At 38.8% G+C, this 20,044-nt stretch overlaps 2 protein-coding genes across 7 annotated transcripts; one reads left to right on the plus strand and one right to left on the minus strand.

The window, feature by feature from the left end:
- Window positions 1–652: 652 nt before the first annotated feature.
- LOC121808325 (calcium-binding protein 39-like) lies at window positions 653–5,524 on the plus strand. Of its 6 annotated transcripts, none has more exons than XM_042208770.1 (12): window positions 653–978; window positions 1,638–1,802; window positions 1,896–2,014; window positions 2,154–2,228; window positions 2,378–2,471; window positions 2,560–2,619; window positions 3,332–3,397; window positions 3,479–3,577; window positions 4,147–4,191; window positions 4,685–4,787; window positions 4,912–5,000; window positions 5,104–5,524. In XM_042208770.1, exons 1-11 carry the CDS (start codon window positions 856–858, stop codon window positions 4,992–4,994), a joined length of 1,032 nt encoding a protein of 343 aa, XP_042064704.1. In that variant the 5' UTR covers window positions 653–855; the 3' UTR covers window positions 4,995–5,000; window positions 5,104–5,524. The 6 variants fall into 6 exon arrangements, 5 of the variants coding, with proteins under 5 accessions (XP_042064704.1, XP_042064687.1, XP_042064697.1 ...); XM_042208753.1 differs by having other exon boundaries at window positions 654–978; window positions 5,074–5,524; XM_042208763.1 differs by having other exon boundaries at window positions 654–978; window positions 5,119–5,524.
- A 2,394-nt stretch (window positions 5,525–7,918) lies between these two features.
- On the minus strand, window positions 7,919–9,720 carry LOC121808358 (BI1-like protein). Its single transcript, XM_042208796.1, has 4 exons — window positions 9,372–9,720; window positions 8,644–8,757; window positions 8,403–8,560; window positions 7,919–8,322 (listed from the first exon to the last, which is right to left on the minus strand). The coding sequence occupies exons 1-4, from the start codon at window positions 9,637–9,639 to the stop codon at window positions 8,119–8,121; spliced, it is 744 nt and encodes a 247-aa protein (XP_042064730.1). The 5' UTR covers window positions 9,640–9,720; the 3' UTR covers window positions 7,919–8,118.
- Window positions 9,721–20,044: the final 10,324 nt, after the last annotated feature.

A 20,044-nucleotide genomic window follows, 5' to 3' on the forward strand; every position in this document is an offset into this window, starting at 1 on the left:
TCCGAGCAATTCTACCATCATTCTTCATGCTACTTATACGACGACGGAGTGTACTTAGCCGGTTCAATCCCCTTGTTCTTCCTCGAAGATAGTCTCTTGTACACTTTGCTCATGACGCTCATGCGTCGTCTATTATATTTTAAAAAACAACAGACGCATGAGAGAGATGCGTCTATACCTAAGACGCGTGACCTCCATGCGTCGTTAAAAAAAAACGAAAAAAAATAGAGACGCATGACCCTCATGCGTCTCTATAAAAGACGCATGATCGTCATGCGTCTCATTAAAAAGAGACGCATGAGGGTCATGCGTCTCTCCCAAATCCGGAACAAAAAAAAACGCTAGAATAAACGAGGAATCTAAGTTCTATTTTAGAACAAAAATAGAAAAAACCCGTGAAAAGGGATGACGGTTTTTCCGCCTAAATAAAAGACACGAGTAATAAATAAGAAAATATTTAAAATTTAAGCCATAAATTTTCTCAATTTATTAGTAACAAAATTATTTGGTTCAATCATTTCTTGCATCAACTATATTTTAATATTGAGTAATTGAAAATATTAAAAAAATATTGTTTGAGTGATGTATGCAACTACTCTCTGCCTTTAATAAAATCGAAGAAAAATAATAAAGCGACTGACTTCAGATGCGGCAAGCTCGTCAGTTTAATTAATGCGCTTTTGTTGATAACGATAACGCGATTTCATTTGGATTTTTTACAGTTTCAGTTGCTCAATCATCAAACCAATCCACAAACAAAATCCTTGAAACAAATTCATTCGAATTGTGGGATCGCACCAAATTCAATCAGAATTCGTTGATATCGGAGTATTATTTCGTGATTTCCACTGAATCATGTCGTTCTCGTTCTTCAGGCAATCGAGGCATAAAACACCACAGGAATTGGCGAAGGCGATAAAGGATAGTCTCATGGCGATCGATAACATTACTGCAGCTGAAGTCAAATCCCTAGAAAAGGTAGAATCATGTTACAACTGTGCTTGAAGCTCCACAATATATTTTATAATTTGTGATTTCTTAGTTCTATTTTTTTTTGTTTGTGATTGGTTTGTTAAAATTTTTGTCTTCTGTTGATGGTAATTTGACTGATAATGCAGTATTAAAAGTCAATTTAGTCAATTTTGGACCAGCATGAACTTCTTCTTCTTCTACTTTTTTTTCCTTTCCTGATTTACTGTTTAGGCATTCGTGAGGAATTTGTGATCGTGCCATTGAACAAAAGAGAGCATTTGATCTTCATTTTATTTGTTTTAGGATAAGAATTCGGATTTCATTTTAATTTTGCAAGAAGGTGTATACCATTTTTATTTTATTTTTAGAATAAGAAGATTTCTAATTTTCTACTAGTGCTATACTGATGTAGAAGAAAGAGAACAACCTGTACCATCTTCTCTTAGTTTGTTGCGCTCATAGTAAGACATATTTAACAATCATGCATCTGGTTATGTTGTGAGGATGCCAGTGAAAATTGTTCATATGGAAGTTCTAATCTTGATATAAGTGCAGCTATAGAGGCTGATGTTGTGTTTAATTATTTTATCAAGTGTTTTATTTGTCTTGTTGTCATGGCATTGTATTGCTGGTATGTCATGTTATTAATATCTGACACGTCACAGGGCATGGAAGAAGTTGAGAAGAATATAATGACAATGAGGACTATGGTATCTGGGGATGGTGAAGTAGAACCAAGTGCTGATCAAATTACTCAGCTGGCTCTTGAAATCTGTAATGAAGATGTCATTTCTCTTCTTTTTCACAAGTTACCCATTTTGGGATGGGAAGTAAGTCATTATGTACCATTCAACAAAGCAGTGTAGAAATGCATGCAGATCTGTTCATTCCTAAGCTTGACAAATATGTAAATCTCCATGCAGGCTAGGAAAAATTTAGTGCATTGTTGGTCTATATTGCTAAAGCAAAAGGTAGATTCTGTAAATTGCTGTGAACAATACATGGAGAAACATCTAGAGTTGCTTGACTTCCTTGTTGTTTGGTACGTGCATATGTTCACACCTTGGGGTTGTATTCCTTTCTCCCTTTTTAGCTATTATACAATAATTGTTTTCCTGTATGTACATTTTAGCCATGTCTTGTTATGTCAAGGTGTTGTTTGACAATATGCACTATGACAGCTATGATAACAAGGAAATTGCTCTGACTTGTGGACATATGCTGAGAGAGTGCATCAAATTCCCTACTTTATCGAAGTAAGAGATGCTTGCCATTCCAAGCTTTTCTATTCTTATAGAAGACCTTTCTCTAGCATGACAAGGAAGAGAATGTGTTGGAATAAGATTTCTAGAAGATCGTTCATGTTGCATCTATTTGAGAGAATTCTATGGCACCCTTGTTTCAGATACATACTGGATTCTCCCTGCTTTGAGTTGTTCTTCAAATTCATAGAGCTACCTACTTTTGATGTTGCCTCTGATGCCTTCTCCACATTTAAGGTAGATATTTTGTTTATTGATTCTTTTTCCATTTGGGATCTAAAGTACTTTTGAGCTGTTACTTACAGTTAGATATAAACATTGTCAGGATCTGATGACTAAACATCCAACTGCAGTTTCTGAATACCTGACTACCCACTACAACGAGGTGTTGCTCTGTTTCTGTCTTTGTTACACCTGATAAACACATCTTGTCCTTCCTCATTACTATCAACACTTATTGGACTTGCACCATTTCGATCCAATAAGAAGTGTAAGGTTGCATGGTTCATTTTATGCACAAAATATTTTCAAACTTCTTTACGAGTTTCTGTTATACACTTAATACTACTCTAACTAGTAAAAACTGAAATCATTGTTTCATCTCACTTTTCACTCAAAATACCAATTTTATGTTTTTAGGTCACACCATGCGAGAACATTTTTTCAACACTATTTTTATCATTTCTCAATTTGGTATCTCTGTGGGACACATCACAAATTATAATCTGCTTATCCAACCACAGTTTAAAGTAGACTCTGACTCCTACATGTAATATGAAAAGTGTGATTAACTTCATAGGAAATAAACCAACCAAACATATTCTCATTTTGAAACTTTTAAAAATATAAAAAGAAAAAAAATTGAAAGTTGTAATTTTCAAATTAATACTACTATCATTTATTCAAACTTGTTTTTTGTTGCCACAAAAAACCTAAACTTTGTAAAGGTCACTGGAAATTGTAAAAACTAAAAGCTGGGACTGAAGTGAAACCTTTCTTACCTTTCTTCCCTTGAGAATATGAAAATTGTATACGTCTACTCTGATATCCATTTCCCAACGTCTAATTCATCATTCTACATGATTTTTTATTGTCAGTTCTTTGAGCAATATGAAAAGTTACTGACATCTGCTAACTACGTGACCAGAAGGCAATCTTTGAAGGTCAGTTTTTTCATATGTTGACCTGGCTTCTTTCTGCTATTACTAGCTTTGCATTTACATTTTACGTTTAACGAAGTTCAGCTCCTGTCCGATTTTCTTCTGGAATCTCCAAGTACTCATATAATGAAACGCTACATTGGTGAGGTTCGTCACTTAAAAATCATGATGACACTGCTGAAGGTATCATTCAATTCCTTGTCTTCTTAATCTCAGGCTGTTTTTGAAATTTTTGTTTATATATCAATGGGTTGGACTTATTGTGTCATGGAAGAATGCGATCTGATTTTTTTCACCGTTGCCTATGATTTTCAAAAATAAAGGGAGCCTATATCTTCCAGCATGAGTATAACATTTTGAAATATGCGTTCTTGATTCTGTTTTGTGGAATATGCTATGAACCAACGAGGTATTACTCACACAGACTTTGATTCCATTTTGGGTTGATATTGTATATTTATCTCATTGTGCAATCTATGCAAGTTCAAATTCTGTCCACATGTCCAGTGAGTCTTATCAAGTACCAATACTTATGCGGATAGATTGCTACCTCATTCTTTATGACAACCCTTTTTTTATGCAGTGCATGCTTCTTAAGTTGGATAACAAGACAATAACATGTTGGAGAAAATTAAAATAGAAATATATCTGTAATTTTTTTGCTTTATCGGATTAGAAGACAATAATATGTTGGAAAAAATTAAATAGAAATATGATCTGCATTTTTTTCTAATGAGATCTTTCTTTTGCAGGATTCCAGCAAAAATATCCAACTATCTGCATTTCATATTTTCAAGGCAATTAAACGTTATACTCTCACATATATAGAGTTTACTCTGTTCGAAAAGTACATTTTTTTTATCTTGAGAAGCAGATAGGAGTATGAGATAGGTTCCTTCTAGTTTTTCTTATCTAAGATGGATTTAATACATTTTTGGGGTTTGACATATAATTAGTGGTAAATATGAACCCACCGAATCCCTGAGACGTTTTGGTCCCACAATGCTCTTATAAGTTCAATTGTTTCTTTTTTTAATGTGAGTGGAAGGGAAATTTGTCTGCCTAACATGCCGAGTATCGAATGGAATATAAAGTTCTTGATGCTCACTCGGTCAATTCTAAAGTGCTTTCTTATCATAAAACAATCAGAGCTTGTTGCTCTGGTATTAACCACACTTCTGCTCTCTTGGTGGGCTGGAGTGAGTGTATTCTACTCATTCTCGGTTCTTGCCTGGGGTTGTTCATTTTGGCTAATAGAAGATTCCTTTCAATTTCTGATTTCATCTGCAGGTATTTGTGGCTAACCCAAACAAACCCCGAGACATAAAACTTATCCTGGCGAAAAACCACGAAAAGCTTTTAGCACTGCTTCAAAATCTGTCTCCTGGCAAAGGTTTTATTTCGTTTCCAACTTCTCTTGACTATCCTCAGGCCTCAGCCCAAGGCTAAAAACAAGCATTTGGTCTTGGTTAAGACGTGTGTTCCTCAATTCATCGAATATGTTTGGGTCATTGCAGGTGCTGAAGATGATCAGTTTGAAGAGGAAAAGGAGCTAATAATCAAGGAAATCGATAGAGTGCATCGGCTTACAGAAATCTGATCTTAGGTACAGCTTCACGCTCTAACCATCTCCGTGCTCTGAGTTTCTTTAACTTGTGATCATGGTATCCTTGTTTTAGAAGCTAGCATCTCCTAAACCATATGTAAAGTGAATCACAATGCAGTAGAGGATTTACGAACAAAGTGAGAAGCGATGAAACTGAGAACCCTAATATCTATTAGAGCGCTCTTCGTGTAGAACCCAAAGAGGCGTCAGATGCTGCGTGGCTGTACGAAGAGCAATGTTTTATAACCTTACATTTATTTTTTCTTTCGGCTGTCGGAACCGAAGTCAGTGACATGTAAGTTTATTGTATCAGTTATCACAACCATTGCGAGTGGGACTTGCTCTACTGATGTTTGTCCATAATTTACATATTTTTTTTTATTTTCTTTTACTACTCTTTTCTTTGTTTGTTTTGTAATACAAGCAACGAGTTAAAAGTTGCAAAGTTATTGAAGAAATGTGTGAACAACTTCTCTAGAGGCTTATTTCAGTGACAGTTAATATAAGCTTATTTTCTGTCACAACCTCCAATATTCTCCCACTTTGGTCATATTCTTATCACGTCAATAACTATCTTATTTTTTACTGCCGCATTAGATTTAAATATCGTAACTCCTTTTTCAATATATCGATATATGTTTGTTTTGTACTAGGTATACTTTATATATAGTAGTATTTGTTTCAATTTAATTAAATTAATTACAAAAAAAGTTATTTATAAATAATAACAAGTCTTATATAAAAATAATTTCATTTATAAACGACATAAGTTTTAAGCTTGATTTTGAGTAAGTGAGAAAATGAAAAAAATAGCAAAGGTAAATGAGAGAAGAGAAAAAGTGGTGCAAAGATGATGTCCATACTATGAAAATGTGATGAGCCGATATAGTAGCATTTGTTAAATATGGTGAGAGTTTCCTAACTTATGATGTGCATTAAAATTAGGGGTGACAAATCGTGCGTGTTGGATCGTTATCGGGTCAATTTGTTAACGATCCGATCTAATAAGGACAATCACGAACACGACATGTTAAGAAAATTCTGAACTCGAACACGAACCCAGCTTGCCACCCTCAAACCCGAACACGACACGAACCACCTTGGGTCAACACGACATGATAATAACAAGTACATGATACGACACTATAACAACACGACCTAAATACGGTTAGAACTTGATAATACGGTAAAAACCTGATAACAACTGCTCATGATTAACAAAAATTACAAAACCTTGAATCAAATTAAAAACCTAAAATTGAAAAAGTGTTTTAGTGTAAACCTAGATATAATGATTGCTTATCATCTGGATAGAGCTACGACAGAAGGACGATGCAGAGAAAATGATTGCTATTGGTGTATAGAATGCATGGAGTGACTAGGCTGATCGGGCACACGACCACGGTACATGATGCCCGACGCAAGGGCTAAACGACACGTGTGAGTTCTACCATCCATCTTAATCCACTATAATTGTTACATGTAATAATTCATTTTACATTTATATAAATCCACTTGATTTTTCGATATCCATAAGTTTTAGTGAAATATGTTTCCAAGTGCCAAACAAAATCAACCTCATCCAAAACTCAAAATCATAAACACAAACCGAAACACATGTCTCGAATTCTGCCTATTCCAACTTCGAATTAGGTATCGGTTGCATCAAATTTACACCAGTTTTTCTTTAATTTTCATAAAATTAAATGTTTCTTCACATTCATACTTGTTCAAAGTCCATTCACCGAACATGATTCAAACAAGTATTGATTGGTTTCACATGCACATAAATTGAGTAATTTCAATAAATTCCTTCTATTTATTAGTATTAATTTGCATTGTCTAGCATAATTTTTCAACACTCAATTTGGATTAGATATTAGAACAATTAATTGAGTAATTTCAATAAGTTCTTTCAATTTATTAGTATTAATTTGCATGTCTAGCATAATTTCTCAACGCTCAGTTTAGGATTAGATATTAGAACAAAGATAGTATATGACTTATGTATAATTTTTTTAACTTCACTAAAACATGTTCTATTTATAATTGGTCGATGAAGAAGCATATTTTCTAGAATGCTCTATAACTAATATTCCTATCGTTCATGAAATAATGTCCATATTTGATCGGCATGAGTTTTAAGACACGTGAGGGAAATTGAATGGAAAAAGTTAGTAGAGTGTATGTCTCACCTTTTATATATTAGTTTTAGAATATAAGTATAATGAAGTAGTTGAATATGTGGTCCAGTTACTTAAAATGAATAGGTGAATGTGGACAATATTTTATGGAATATTAATACATAAATTCTAGATTTAATTTATTGATGGCTGTGTATTTTCTAAAGAGGCAGGACCCCGTAATAGTTACTCTAGCCTCAACTGATTGTTGAAATTTTACTCTAGCAATCTGCAATCGTGGCAAGTCGCGTCGGAAACATATGGTATTTTTGTCAAAATAAATTATGCGTAGGAAAATAATATTCTCAGATAAGTGAAAGAAAATGATCCAATGAACAAAATATTCAGGAATTGTGGATACGCATATTATTGATACTCCTATATGCTTTTTCCCGTAGAAGCAGGACTAATATAGATTAATCAATAATAATAATCTTTTATTTTTATTATTTAAAAAAAATTATATAAAAACAATTGATTAATTTAATATAATCTGTAAAGATTGTGAGCATTGTATAGAAAAATGGAATAAAATAGATAACCTAATTAATGATTATTAAAGATCAAATTCAGTCATTAACCGATTTAACCCTATGTACTAGTATTTGTTGAAGCTATAAATTGCTAATAATTGTACAATTTATCCAGTAATACTCCATAAATTTGCTAATAAGTGTATTCTGATGGAGTACATTATTTGCTTCATAAATTTCTGAGGAATAAAAAATAGAGGGGTAGAGAAATTGTTAACACCTTATTCACACATTCAAGTTGGGGCAATATTTTGTTCGAGTAGACAACCAATCTGTAATATGACCACATATACACAAGTGCAGCAATGTTACCATTTTCATAGTTTCCAATTCAACAAAAGCAAAACACTTTTATCTAAAACACATAACTCGGTCGAGGCAGTAGGTAATTAGACCGTGGCCTCAGTTGTCTTGTTTTAGCATCCGCAGAATGGTAAGGAACAAGTTGAGAACGTCGAGGTAAAGGGTGACTGACGCCCAGATGTACTCGTCGTATGTGAAGCGCTTGATCAGGTTATCGGTGTCATAGACAATGTATCCTGAGAAGATTATGGCACTGATGGCGCTGTAGACAGCCATAGTGGTAGATCCCAGTGGGTATACCATCTGCATTTACCACAGTAGAATAGAGTTAAACAGCTAATCCAAGATATGAATGGAGAGAAAGACGGAGAGAGAAAGAGTACCTGGATAAAGCCAGTCAAGACCAGGATGAAAAGGCTAGTAAACAAGATTGGTCCCAGAAAGCTGAAGTCTTTTCCTTTCTTAGCAGCCCAGAAGGTGTAGCCGGTCAGCGCTGAAACTACAGCCGATGTCAATATCAAGGCTTCGAGCACTAATCTTCCTGTATATGATGGCAGAAGAGGGAAAACAATTAGACAAACAAAACACCCTATCTCGAACTTGGATTAATGGTAAGTTACTAACCTTCAGTGTTAGCGCAGCTCACTCCAACAGTTAGACTCATGGAAGCGGTGAAGAGCCCGAGGAACACCATGTTCAAAGGATGCTTCTGCCTATAGATGTAGAGTGGCCACAACACTGACATACAAATTAAATGTCTGTTAGCAACAAAATATGCATAGCTAACACTTTGTAACGTAGTATGTATCAAGATACTCTCAAGTGCAACCTAATGTTTAGTTGAGCCAATCCGAATTCTCAACTAAACATTATGTTAACTCCTTACACATTCTACCAAACTTCAAAAAACCAGCAAACTGAACATTGGTACAGAAAATCATGATTTGTCCCACAGGTGCAGGGCAAACCATTACTTTTTACTGTGTATAATCTAATATTCCATAATTAGGGCAATAATAAAAAATTTTAATACAAGCCACATCATATACAATTATACATCATATATACTCAATTGATCAGACAGACCAAAAGGTATGGCAAAATTCAGATGATATCTACATATGCACCTATAAATCAGCTGCAGATCTGGAAATTTATACCTACAATTATGCGAGCCGCCCTTGAGCTATTAATTTGATTCGATAGGAACAAAAGTTTGTTGAATACGAGGTGTATTCATAAGAGTTTAAAATTGAAATCACAAACATAATCAATTCACAAACACCGCACAAAAATAATCAATCGCCACGGAACGAATCAGTACTTGCGTAATTAAAATCGACCGCACTCACAGATAAAGGGTGTGAAGACGAGGAAAAGAAGGAAGCCAGAATTCTCGCGAAGGAGGTCGTTGATCGGCACGTAGAGAACCGTCGCGGCGGTGAATGCGGTTGTCACGAGGATCTGCGCCGCCAGTATGCCGTAGACCTTGCGTATGAATCCCCATCGCAGCTGATTCTCGCCGTGGCCGATTCCAGGGTAGAGGCGTTCCCCGGACTCAATGTCGATGTCTCCAACCTTGACGTCATCAGCGGTGCGGACGCTGGCGTAGGCGTGCATCTTTCAGATCTGGGGGTGGGGGTGGTGGTGGTGGGGACGACGGTCGGATAATTCTCCTCCGTCTCTCTCTCTAGAAATATCTCGTGGTTGGAAATGGGATGCGATGCACCTATTTATATAAGCTCGGTCGTCGGTTTGTTGACGTTGACGCGTTAAATGAGGGTTAAATTACTAGTAATACAATATTAACAATGTTTTAAAAATCGGTAAATCGGTGAAGCAAACTGGTTCAACCGATTCAAGGGTCGAACTACTGATCGAACCGAAATATTATTATAAGCATATATAATTAAATATATAATATATAAAAATAATGAATGATAAATGTAATTAATAATTTATAACTAAAACACATTAAACATTATGTATAATTATATAGAAACAGTTGTGATCAATTTTTTTGGCCTAATTCAGAATTTGATTCATGAAAAATATATTTAAATTAATTAATTATAAAAAGCAGAATGGTAATTGCAGGAAGGGGACGATTCAGATCTCCAATCTTCCTATCCAGATTCTTCCGACGACGAAACCGAGGCTGACTCCTTCTCCGACGAAGCTGAAAATCGCCAAACCCTATAAAATCTGAAATCCCCAATGCCAGACCCCAAATTCAATCCTAAATCGGCCTCAAGAGGTAACGAATTGGAATCCGTAGCCGATTCGAAACGACTCCCTTCCATTTACACGATGCAGCCGATCCGCAAAGGCTCGGTATCCTTATCGAAACGCAGTCGCAACGAGATTGATGGGGATTCGTCGAGGAGATGTCAGAGATCGAAAATTGAAGAGAAGAAATCTGTTTCCACGCCCCCTGGAGGGGGTGGGTTGGGTTGAGTATTATCAATTGACCTTTTCTTCTCTGTAAATTAGCTGTCTGCCCATTCTCCTTCTACGAAACCCTGCCTCCCTCCCCATTTACCATGTCTTTCAATTCTCTTCCCTCATCATATATTAACTCCTTCCTCATACCACCATCACATATCTTCATTCCAATTAATTGAATTTGAGTTCAATGGCCTCGATCGATCAACCTAATTTCCATGATTTCTTGCCTCTGATGGCGGAGAAGCTAGGCGGCGACCGATTGCTTGGGGAATTGTGCAATGGTTTCCGGCTATTGATGGACTCCGTAAAGGGGGTCATCACAACTTATGTCAAGTGTCAACTATGCATTCAATATGAATCCATGTTAATTACATGTCAACTAAAATGTTGTTATTGACATAAATAATATAGGTCATCACAACTAATGTCAACTATGCATTCAATGTGAATCCATGTTAATTACATACATATAATGTCAACTAAAACATTGTTATTGACATAAATAATATAGGTCATTAACATGAAAATATTTGTTGTTGACATTAATTATTTGCAAAGTATTGTTGTTGACATAATAGTTGACATAAATAACATTTGTCGTTGACATCGTAGTTGGCATCACGTGAAAATGACAATTATGCCCCCTAGTTAATATAATGTCTCCGTAGTTGATATCGCGCGAAAATTGTGAATCGATGGCTGAAAATGCATCTTAGTTCTCAACTAGGCCCAAAAATCAACATAACATGACCCTATATATAAATATATTATACAAAGAACAGTAAAATATAATGAATACTAAATTTATACGAATATTTTTCATAATAAAGTATATTTTAAATATACTAAAGTTTTATTGATATTTTATGATAAAAATAAATAAAGTTCATTTTTTTTTCAAAATATGTTTTATTTGAAGCAATCATAACGTATAGTAACAAAATGCAATTAATAATATATAAAAAATATTAAACCTTATGTATAATTGATTATATATAAATAATAATAATAAAATTTAGTGAACGATAAATATAGTTATATATAATGTAATTAATAATTATTAAATTTGGAGTATAAGTTGGGATTGGATCCTCTACAGTGGGGAAGAATCACAGCACCGTGCTGTGCAAAGAAACGGCGCTGCTTTACTCTTTGTTATTATTACCTTTTTTCACATTTAGTTTCTTGTAGTAGTGTATACGAGTACTACTTTGGTGTATACTAATAAAAGTTATTAGACGCCGCTATGTTTTATATGTTTTTTTTTCTTTTTCTTTTTTTATATTTCTATTTCTTTGATTATTAAAATTTTTAATTAGTTTTTATTATATTTGTAACAAAGAATCATAACTTAGTTTAATAATATCTGCATAATACTATAATTTTTTTAATACGCCAAAAAACTAAACTAACTAATGGAATTAGGACTGAAATTATATAATAGAATTAGGGGTCCAATCTTCCTTTTTTAAGTATATATGTTTCAAATTGTAATTGTTCAGCTAATTAATTAATTTAGGAAAGAAATGACTATATTTTTTTAGAAACAATTAATTTAAATTGGTTATAGCTCTTTAGAGAATAAATAAAGTTGTTAAACCAATAGAAGTAGAAGTCCACATGTTAGAACCAAAGAATTTTTAAAAATTACTATTTGCTATGATTTTAATTTATTAAATTTAAAATTTAGATTACTATTTTTTGTTATATTTAGAAAAACTAGTATTTTGCAAACTTGCATTTCTCTATTATACTTCCTCCGTCCACGATTACAAGTCCATATTTGACATGACAGGGATACTCCGTACAATTGAATGTGGGTGGAAAAATGTTAATGTAAGGTGGGTCATACTTAGTTTTATAATGATATATATGTGAAATAAAGTTAGTGGAACGTGGGTCCAATATTAGAAATGGTAAAAAGTAAATGAGACTTTTATTAGTGGACAGACGAAAATAGCAAAATATGACGCTTATTAGTGGACGAAGGGAGTAAATAAATGTTGTGAAATTGTTGATTAAAATTAAATACTTTAGACATGTATAATCCTAACAAAATACTACTGTTCTAGTATTATGCAGATATTATTATTTAAACTAACTTTTGCTTCTTTACAAAAATATAATAAAAAAAACTATTTGAAATTTTAATTATCAAACAAATAGAAATATAAAAAAAGGAAGAAAAGAAACACATAAAAAAAAGGATGCAGGCCATGCCGCGTCTTTTATTAGTATACTAAAATACATACAACTACTAGAAATAAAAATGTAAAAAAGGAAGGAAAAAAGCAATAAAAAAGAGTAAAGCGGCGTCGTTTCTTTGCACAGCATGGTGCCGTGATTCCTCCCCACTGCAGAGGATCCGACTCCGTATAAGTTTGTGTAAATAAAAATTTATCACATTTAATATATAAATTTAGTTAATGTTCATGTTATATCACTCAAAGTATTGTGGTGGAGTGGTAAAGGTGTTACTAATTTGACAAGAGGTATTGGGTTCCGGTTTCCGATTTGCGGTTCAACCGGTCCAACTGGCCGATTGCACTGATTCAAGGCGGCTCAACATAGTGGCGGTTTATATGAGCAAACCGGACCGAATCTCTTCGTATGCCCATTTATCGATCTTTTTAGCGAAGTATTATTATTATTATTATTATTATTATTATTATTATTATTATTATTATAATTATAAAGAGAATTGAAATTAATAAGTGTAGATCATCAAACCAGTCACAGAATCACACACTACGGGAATCAAAATCAACTTTCAGGAATGAGACAAGTTCCACCAGAAACTCCACTTGTTTCTCTTTATCTTCGTTAATATTTCAAACTGTTGAAAATCAATAAACAAACTACCATCAACTAAACTAAGTGTAGAAACCTAGGCAGTTTGGATGGATCTTTAAACTCCGACTCGTTTGCATCCATCAGCTTAAATGGTTGGCAAAAGCAATGGTCACCAGGAAAATGAAGAAGAATCTAATATGGAACCATATGTGGGATTGGAATTCAATACAGCTGAAGAGGCACAGGAGTTTTACAGTATGTATGCAACTCAGGCGGGTTTTAAAACAAGGATTGGGCAGCTGTATAGATCAAGAGTAGATGGTTCTGCAATTTCCCGAAGATTTGTGTGCGCAAAGGAGGGATTTCAGACACCCCTTAGAACTGGTTGTCCTGCTTTCATAAGAGTGCAAAAAGTGGACTCTGGTAAGTGGGTTGTTGCCAATATAAAGAAGGAACATAACCATGAAATTGAAGCCTCAGAAGAAATATGTCCTCGGATACAGAGGAAAGTTTTTCCGACTCCAACATCATCAATAGGTGGGGCTAGTCGGACGGGAATTAGATCACATGAAGATGATAGTCCATCTGCTTTGCTGTAGGAGATACTAAGCGTCCCAAAAAGGAAGAGATGAACACAGTTAATGGGCCCTCGGGTGAACCCAATGATGGTTGGGCGAATTTTTGATGGTAGTGAATGCAGGTAATGAATATAGATCACGACACAAGGAATTACGTGGTTCGATTTACTGAGGTAAATCTACGTCCACGGGAAGAAAGGAGGGCAAGATTGTATTGCTTGATCTGGTTTACCAGCTTACAAATACAGACTTACTATATGATATTTGATGTCTAGAGCACCCTCTTCTATTTGATCTAAGTTCTATTTATACATTGAACTAAGATCGTGGCTTGCATCACCACTAACTAGGTCGTGGCTTGCATCACCACTAACTAGGTAGTGGATGTCGTGGAGGTCATGAGATCCTGCATGGGTCCACTATCTCTTTGTTTGGTCCGCTATCCTGCATGAGTTGACACCACTAAATAGATCGTGTAGTGGAGGTCGTGGAGGTTCTGCATGAGTCCACTATCTCCCAGTTCGGTCGAATACTGAGACCGAACTTCTGAACTATTGCCGAGCAGCTTTTGCCGATCTGAGAGTAGAGCTTGATTGGTCGGCTTTTACCGAGCTGTAGGCTGGGGCCGAACTCTTTGGTAATGCCGAACTGATTGGTTGGCTTTTACCGAGCTGTAGGCTGGGGCCGAACTCTTTGGTAATGCCGAACTGATACTCTTCCTTGGGCTTTGGGCTGATGGGCCGTCACTGCTATTGGGCTTGTTTAGTACGTACCCCATCACTACCCCCCCCGAAAAGCGAAGTGAATCACTTCGGCGAAGCGAGTCACTTCGGCATTCTGGATAAAGGTACGGGGGAGGCTGACGTCAGGGGACGTGCCTTGCGCGTGACTGCATTAAATGCGACAGTAAAATCCGGCCGTTGAATCCTGAAAAGGTGGGATTCGAAACGGTGCGATGATTTTGAAATCTTCTCCGAATCTGATAAATACGTCCTTTCTTCATCAGTTGAACACTTTTGCTATTGCTTCTTCTGCAATCTCTCTCTTTTGCGTAAAAATTTCCTTCCGCTTTCAAGAATTTCTTCAGAATTTCTTCAAACTTTCAAAGAGTAAGAACTATGTCTTCTTCTTCTTCTTCTGAGTCAGGTAGCGGTAGGAAAGGGGATAAGGGGTCTTCTAGCCGGAAAGAATCCGGGGAGAAGACCGTAGAGTATTTTCACAGCATCTTGAGTAAGGATACTGTGATATCCCTACACGAAAAATATTTTTTTCCTGGGGGGAAGGTTGCGATTCCCGACGACCTTCATAGGGCTGACTCGCCGCCGGAGGGTTACGCCACCGTTTACGAAGCCGGCTTGGAATGCGGGCTTCGTTTCCCTCTTCCCCCTGCCTTTGTAGAGCTGCTAGATTTTTTTCAACTCCCTTTAGGTCAGGTGACTCCGAACTCTTGGAGGCACTTATCGGCCTTTGCTGCCGAACTGCGTAGGCTAGACAAGGATCTGTCTCTGAGGGCAATCCTTAATTTTTTCCAGTTTAAGAGAAAAGGATCTTGGTTTTACTTGATCCCTTTACAGCCTTTTAGGGCCTTCTGCAAAACCAAGTGGCCAAAGTGGCAACATCGTTTCTTTTTTTATAATAGGACAGCGGCTCCGGGCTTTCCCTGGAGAGGGCCGAAGTCCGTGATTCCTCATCCTCGGTTAGAACCGTTGGACGAGCTCGAGGGCGAGCTCAATAAGATTCCTATGATTAGGAAGCAGTACCTGGAGTCTGAGCTCGTCAAGGGCGACTTCGTGTTCGACTCCTCGTCTTCGGACGAAGAGGCTGAGGGTGAGGATTTCTTTTTTATGCATTACTGCCTTGACGACGAAAACTAACCTTGTTTTCTTGCTTTTTGGCAGTGAACTTGCTAAACAAGTTCGGTCGCAAATCCTCCGAATCTAAGGAACCGGAGAGGCCGAAAACCAGCAGCTCGGCGTCTGATGCCGAGAAGAATCCGAAGAGGCAAAAGACCTCTTCGGATCCAAAGAAGCCGGAGTCGACTTCGGCAAGTAGGAAGGGGAAGACCCAGAAGCCCCCAAGAGCGCCGGAGAAAGACGTGGTCTTGGCACCTCCTTCGGAACATATCTGTGAGCCCTTTTTATGGCCCACGGACTTCGCCGAGGTGAATTCTCTTCTTGATTTTCTTGCCTTGCTTTTTTTTCTGTATTTTGTGTGGCCCCTCGGTTGACTTTTTCCTTTTTCCATTTTCAGAGGAACGATATGCTCTCCAAGCTCGTCGCCGTTGAACTCTCCAAAGCATCCAACGATTATGCTGAGATGCAGAGGAAGTTAGCGGCTGCTCGTCACCAGGCCGAACAGGCTAAGGCAGACTTTGAGAAGGCCCGAGCTGCTAGGATCTCGGCCCAGGATGAAGCCCAGTTTGCCAAAAACCAGCTCGTCATCCAGCGAGAGCAGACGAAACGGAGGGATGCTGCCGCCGTGGTTGCCCAAGGGGAGGTTCTCCGTGCTTTCGCGGAGAAACTCTTTCTGAGCAATCAATTTTCGGCCTTTGTCGGTGATCTGCTGAAACTGATGACCGATAATGCCGAGCAGGGGCCCGAAGTCGTCCTGCCGCTGTACGGCCGAGAGATAGCAGCTCGTCTCCAGAGTCTGCCGCTCCTTGAGGAGCTTGCTTCGTCCTCGGTCCTGCTTTCTGCTGACCGAGTTCGTAGTTGCCGAGCTGACCGGGATGAGAATATGGAGGCTATCTTTGCCTCCTTAGGGCCAGTTTCACCCGCTCCAATTTTCCACGGAGAGGGTGAAACCGAGCAGCTTGATCAGCAGACCGGAGACAGGCAGACCGAGCAAGAGGTGCTGCTGATCGGTGATGGGGGCACCGAGCAGGCTGGGGGGAGCAGGGAGGCCGAGGCTGAAGCTGAGGCAGACAAGGAGAAGGAAGCTGAACCTCACCGAGGAGCCGGAGACGAAGCTGGCGGAGTATGATTTCGTCTCCCTTCTCTTAGTTTAGTTTCTTCCTTGTTGTAAAATGGCCTTGAAGCCCTTGTGTAAAAAAAAAATTTTTTTCTTATGAATGAAAAAATTCTTCTTTCTGCACTTGTGTCTTCGTATAGCTTTTCGTACTCTCTTTTACTCCTGTTGTGGTTTACTACCTGCTCGGTAAAATGAAATGCCGAACTGACATAGCAGCTTTGTATTCTTAACTCTTAAGGAGCTGGAGGTACTTCACTGGAAACGGCTGTACTCTTCCGCTTTAGACGAAGCTGAGAAAAAAGCCATAGCTGACCAGATGAAGAATGACGAACTCTTGGCTTGTTTAGTGAAGCTGGAGGCCGACAATAAGGACTTAGAGTCCGAAAAGAAAGATCTGGAGGCCGAGCTGAACACTGCCGTCGCTGAGAGGACTGCGTATGAGGATTTCATCAGCAGGCGCGGGGGAATGACCATCTCTGAAGTTCAGGAACGAGTTGACGAACTGTGGGAGGAATATCATGTACTCCGGAGGAACAATGCGCTGGAGAGCTCGGCTTGCCAACAAGTTGTGAAATCATTGCGGCGCTGGGCTTCTCGGTACGACATCATTCTTTCCCGGCGTCCCTCAATCGAGAGATTCCTTAGGCATTTCCTGCCAACAGATGGTCGCACTCCAGCTCAAACCCCTGATTCACTTGCTCAAAACCCTACTCCAAGTCAGCAACGAACTCAGGAACAGCCGGAAACGTCAAGACGAGAACGGACTCAGGAGCAACCGGAAACGTCAAGACAAGGACGGACTGAAGTTCGTAGAGGAGCTGTGATTATGAGTGAGCAAGATCAACAAATGCTTCGTGAAGAGACTCTTCACCGCCGAGGTGCTAGAGCTTCCCGGGCTCAGGGAAGAGGCGGTAGGTCGATTAGAGCACCTCGTCGACCTGCTTATTCTTCAGCTGCCGAGAACGCCCGAACTCGGCTTCACGAGGATTTTGTGAATAGATGGCTCAACTTTAGCAACCAGGGACAGTAGAATAGTCCTTTGTAATAGCGTAACGCCTTCTCGTAGGGCAGCGGAGTTGTATGCCGAACAAGTTTTAATAAATGAAATCTTCATTTCGCTTCTATCACTGCGTATTTACAGCTCAGCGAAAAAATTTCATCGTGCTCGTCCTCGGTCTTATGAAGTAAACTTCTTTGACCGGACTCGTCCTCGGTCTTATGAAGTAAGCTTCTTTGACCGGACTCGTCTTTGGTCTTATGAAGTAAACTTCTTTGACCGGACTTGGTCCTCGGTCTTATGAAATAAACTTCTTTGACCGGATTCGTCTTTGGTCTTATGAAGTAAACTTCTTTGACCGGACTCGTCTTTGGTCTTATGAAGTAAATTTCTTTGACCGGACTAAGCTTGTGTCCTAATTTGGCGAGTTTTATCGCTTGGATCGGACTTTCCCTTGTCCTAATTCGGCGAGTTTTATCGCGTGGATCGGACTTTCCCTTGTCCTAATTCGGCGAGTTTTATCGCGTGGATCGGACTTTCCCTTTGTTGCAGTTCGTTTCAGACGAACTGCTTGTTTCTTAAGCTGAATTGTGGTCTTGTATCCTCCTTAGAAGCTTGGACTCACAATCGTTGGCTTATATATGTTCTAAAAAGGGGGATCAGCCTTCGAAGAACAAGATACCTCAGTAACATTTGTAAGAGACGACACGCACATAGACAGACAAAACGCACATAGACAAACATGAAAAACAAGTAAAAAACAAAGAAAGCACATACCCCTAGGACCGAACTAGACACAAGACTGACTGACCGGACTGTCTCTTACAAATGGAACTTCTTGAGGTTGGAAATGTACCATGTTCGGGGTGCTTGTTCTCCTGACATGTGAGTCAATTTATAAGACCCTTTGCCGAGGACTTCTGACACCCGATATGGACCTTCCCATGTGGGTTCGAGTTTGCCCAGCTTTTCTGCTCGGCTTACTTCGTTGTTTCTCAAGACGAGATCTCCCACTTGAAATTGCAGCTTTTTCACCCTTTTGTTATAATACCGGGCTACTTGCTCCTTGTACTTGGCTGCTTTTATGCAGGCCAATTCTCTTCTTTCTTCGGCCAGATCTAGTTCGGCTCTCAGTCCGTCATCATTCATTTCTGAAGAGAAATTTAGAGTTCGGGGACTGAGTATGCCGATCTCAACCGGAATCACGGCTTCAGTGCCGTACACCATCGAGTTCGGCTCCGGTGTGACTTCGGTCATTTCGCCTGCCTCTGACTCCGGCTGCTGTGATTGCTATGCTTGATGGTGCCGATCTGATTGCTCGGCACTTTGAAGCGCAATCTGCAAACACTCTTGCTCTTTTTTGATCACCTCGGATGACCGTTATCCCTCCTTTAGTGGGGAGGGAGTTCGGCGAGGAAGCCTCTGATCGCTATGATCGGGCTTCTTTTTGTCTTCTCTAGATGAGCTGTCTAAAGACCGTTTTCGACGGTCTGCCTCATCGGCACGAGAAAACTGGTCCGCAATGTCCCACATCTCTTGAGCTGTTTGCGGACTGCATTCCACGAGCTTTCTGTAGAGAGCTCCGGGCAGGATTCCATTTTGGAATGCCGAAATGACAAGTAGATCATTGAGATCATCTACTTGTAGGCATTCCTTGTGGAACCTCGTCATAAAGTCGCTGATCTTTTCGTCGCGACCTTGACGCGTAGAAAGCAGCTGAGCCGAAGTGATTCGGGCTTCCGCTTTCTGAAAGAACCTCCTGTGGAAAGCATCCATTAGATCTCGGTAAGATCTAATGCTGCCTTGGGGGAGGCTATCGAACCACCTTCTTGCGTTCCCGATAAGCAGCTCGGGAAACAGCTTGCACATATGGACCTCATTGAGACCCTGGTTCACCATGTTATACTGATAGCGTCCCAGGAAGTCATGGGGATTCACTAACCCGTCATAAGTCATTGACGGAGTTCGGTAGTTCTGTGGTAAGGGAGTTCGGGTGATATCGTCCGAGAACGGAGTCTTCAATGCTCCGTACATGGCGAACCCGACATCTCTTCGGTATGGAGGAGATGGAGTTCTCCTGTGATTCCGGTACCGAGGAGGAACAGGAACATGTCGGGGTTGAGGATTCTTCTTCCTGGAAGACACGGCACTACTGCGGTAGTGACTTTCATGTCTGGATGAGGAGGGAGAATCCACCGTTCTCGTCTCCGGCTTTTGGCCCTTTTGCAGGAAAATTAAG

This window comes from Salvia splendens, chromosome 1 (genome assembly GCF_004379255.2).
Source record: "Salvia splendens isolate huo1 chromosome 1, SspV2, whole genome shotgun sequence".
Lineage (NCBI taxonomy): Eukaryota > Viridiplantae > Streptophyta > Magnoliopsida > Lamiales > Lamiaceae > Salvia > Salvia splendens.

Bases quoted from the DNA above. Each gene is read 5' to 3' on its own strand.
- LOC121808325 (XM_042208770.1), top strand. From the start codon at position 856: ATGTCGTTCTCGTTCTTCAGGCAATCGAGGCATAAAACACCACAGGAA. The intron at 3,398-3,478 runs GTCAGTTTTTTC...AACGAAGTTCAG, and splicing joins CCAGAAGGCAATCTTTGAAG to CTCCTGTCCGATTTTCTTCT. The intron at 3,578-4,146 runs GTATCATTCAAT...TTTCTTTTGCAG, and splicing joins TCATGATGACACTGCTGAAG to GATTCCAGCAAAAATATCCA.
- LOC121808358 (XM_042208796.1), bottom strand. From the start codon at position 9,639: ATGCACGCCTACGCCAGCGTCCGCACCGCTGATGACGTCAAGGTTGGA. The intron at 8,561-8,643 runs GTTAGTAACTTA...CATCATATACAG, and splicing joins GAGCTGCGCTAACACTGAAG to GAAGATTAGTGCTCGAAGCC. The intron at 8,323-8,402 runs GTACTCTTTCTC...TGGTAAATGCAG, and splicing joins TCTTGACTGGCTTTATCCAG to ATGGTATACCCACTGGGATC.